The sequence below is a fragment of the Gigantopelta aegis genome, chromosome 5, assembly GCF_016097555.1.
Source record: "Gigantopelta aegis isolate Gae_Host chromosome 5, Gae_host_genome, whole genome shotgun sequence".
NCBI lineage: Eukaryota > Metazoa > Mollusca > Gastropoda > Neomphalida > Peltospiridae > Gigantopelta > Gigantopelta aegis.
The window spans coordinates 9,765,818-9,768,421 of record NC_054703.1 but is presented as its reverse complement, the minus strand read 5'-3'; the positions used below and the strand labels follow the sequence as shown (position 1 = coordinate 9,768,421).

Sequence of the window (2,604 nt, the reverse complement as noted above, 5' to 3'; positions counted from 1 at the left end):
TCTCTAATTGTTACATAGTTTTAGGACTACCACAACTAGGCGGAAGGACTGTATCAAAATGATGGGATGACGATGGTGATATAACAATCTCCAATTGTTACATAGTTTCAGGACTACCACAACTAGGCGGAAGGACTGTATCAAAATGATGGGATGACGATGGTGATATAACAATCTCTAATTGTTACATAGTTTTAGGACTACCACAACTAGGCGGAAGGAATGTATCAAAATGATGGGATGACGATGGCGGTATAACAATCTCTAATTGTTACATAGTTTCAGGACTACCACAACTAGGCGGAAGGACTATCAAAATGATGGGATGATGATGGTGGTATAACAATCTCTAATTGTTACATAGTTTCAGGACTACCACAACTAGGCGGAAGGACTGTATCAAAATGATGGGATGATGATGGTGGTATAACAATCTCTTATTATTACATATTTTCAGGACTACCGCAGCTAGATGGAAGGACTATGTCAAGAGGATGGGATGATGATGGCGGTGCTCGAGATCAACTTCACCGAACACAACGCGAGCAACTGTGAGACAAAGGCGAACTCGACTGGTGTGAGCCTCTGTCAGGAGTTCTACGCATACTTCACCCCATTCATCCTCGTCATAGGTCTGACGGGCAACCTGCTCTCCCTGCGGGTGTTCATGACTCGAAACATGAGGAAGCTGTCGGCCAGTATCTACCTCGCCGCCCTGTCGCTGTCGGACATTTTCGCTCTGCTGTTCTACGTCGTACTGGAGTGGCTGCGACGAGGGATGCCGTCCATATCGGAGGGATTTCTGCCGCACTTCCTGGAGACTCGCGGCATCTGTCAGCTGTCCCTGTACCTGTCTTACATCAGCCGGTTCCTCTCCGCCTGGTTCGTCGTCACGTTCACCGTCGAGAGATACATCGGAGTGTGCCACCCGTTGCGGCGGAAGGACCTGTGCGGGAGCCGGTCGGCGCAAAAGGCGATAGGAAGCATCGCGGTGATCGGTCTGTGTCTGATGGTCTACAAGCCGATCATCAGTGGGGTCTACCATGTGGGTCCGACGAGGATCTCTCGCTGCACGTTCGACCCGGACTTCAGGTTCCTGTCGTTCGTGCTCGACAACATCTTCGCCGTGTTCATCACCCTCGTGCCCATCGTCATCATCTCCGTGCTGAACACGATGATCATCCGCAAGCTCTGCCAGCGCTATCGCGTCCATCGCCGTTCTCAGCGCAGCTCCGTCAGCGTGGACAGCGTCATCCGTCTGGAGTTCACCATCATCCCTCTCGTCGTCTCCTTCGTGTTCGTCATGCTCAACCTTCCTTTCTTCTGCGTCTGGATCAAGCTATTCCTGCTGTCGGAGACGGTCTCCACCTCGCATGTCGTACACAACATCACGGGTCTGCATGACGCCCTGCTCGTGACCCGCGTCATCTTCTACATGAACTACTGCGTCAACTTCTTCCTCTACAGCATCACCGGCGCCTACTTTAGACGCGAGCTGTGCACGCTGTTTGTGTTCTGGAACAAAAGACGATAATCGGAATGAAATATTATTCATAATGAATAATCGTTCCGAATCCCCACGACCTGAAACAAACGTTTGTTTTGTTTAATGACACCAGAAGAAGAAGAAGAAGAAGAAATAAGTTTAACGGCACCACTAGAGCACATTGATTAATTTATCATCGGCTATTGGATGTCAAACAGTTGGTAATTCTAACACGTAGTCATCAGAGGAAACCCGCTACATTTTGTTCAATTAGCAGCAAGGCATATTTTACACTTCTTCCTCTAAAGTATCACCGGCGCCTACTCCAGACGAGAGCTCTGCATGTTGTTTGTGTTCCGGAATAAAAAACGATGAACTATGAACTACGATAATCGATAATCGTCAAAAAAACACAAAAAACAACAACATAAATACAAAAATGTAAACCTAGTTTTGCACGTAAACTCAAGTATATGACTAAATCTATCTGCTACTTGCTTTTGGTGTGATTGAGATTTTCATTCAGACATTTTTGTTTTCATTTCTAAAAAAAAAAAAAAAAAAAAAAAAAAAAAAAAATCTCGAGAACCATGCAGCGTGACAAAATTTATCAAAAATGGCTGCCAAACGTGTCCTAAGACTAATTCTGCTACAAAACCCTAATTGTTAGCATTTCGCTTGTGTTGATATTATTGAAATGATGTGTCACATGGCAGCTATGGTCGCGCGAGATTTTGTCTAATTATAATATTGACGCGTTACTCGGCGCCAAATATGAACAGGTGTTACAAGCCGCTAAACCGGCCTGTCGTGCAGAGAGGCACTGGATATCGCTAGCCGGTATACCGGCCTGTCGTGGTGAAAGAGTTAATAAACTATTTCTAAAGATTGAATTGATTATTATTATTATTATTATTATTATTATTATTATTATTATTATGTTTTCCACTGGGAAACCTATTGTTTTTGGTGGGATTTTTATTAGGTTCCCAAGCCAAGGTTGGGGAACCTATTGTTTTTGGTGGGATTATTATCAGGTTCCCAAGCCAAGGTTTGGGAACCTATTGTTTTTGGTAGGATTATTATTACTATTATTATTATTATTATTATTATTATTA

The 2,604-nt window shown here is 44.3% G+C and overlaps 1 protein-coding gene across 1 annotated transcript; it reads left to right on the top strand.

Moving 5' to 3' along the window:
- Positions 1–472: 472 nt before the first annotated feature.
- On the top strand, positions 473–1,534 carry LOC121372926 (thyrotropin-releasing hormone receptor-like). Its single transcript, XM_041499361.1, has one exon. The coding sequence runs from the start codon at positions 473–475 to the stop codon at positions 1,532–1,534; it is 1,062 nt and encodes a 353-aa protein (XP_041355295.1).
- The last annotated feature ends 1,070 nt before the right edge of the window (positions 1,535–2,604 follow it).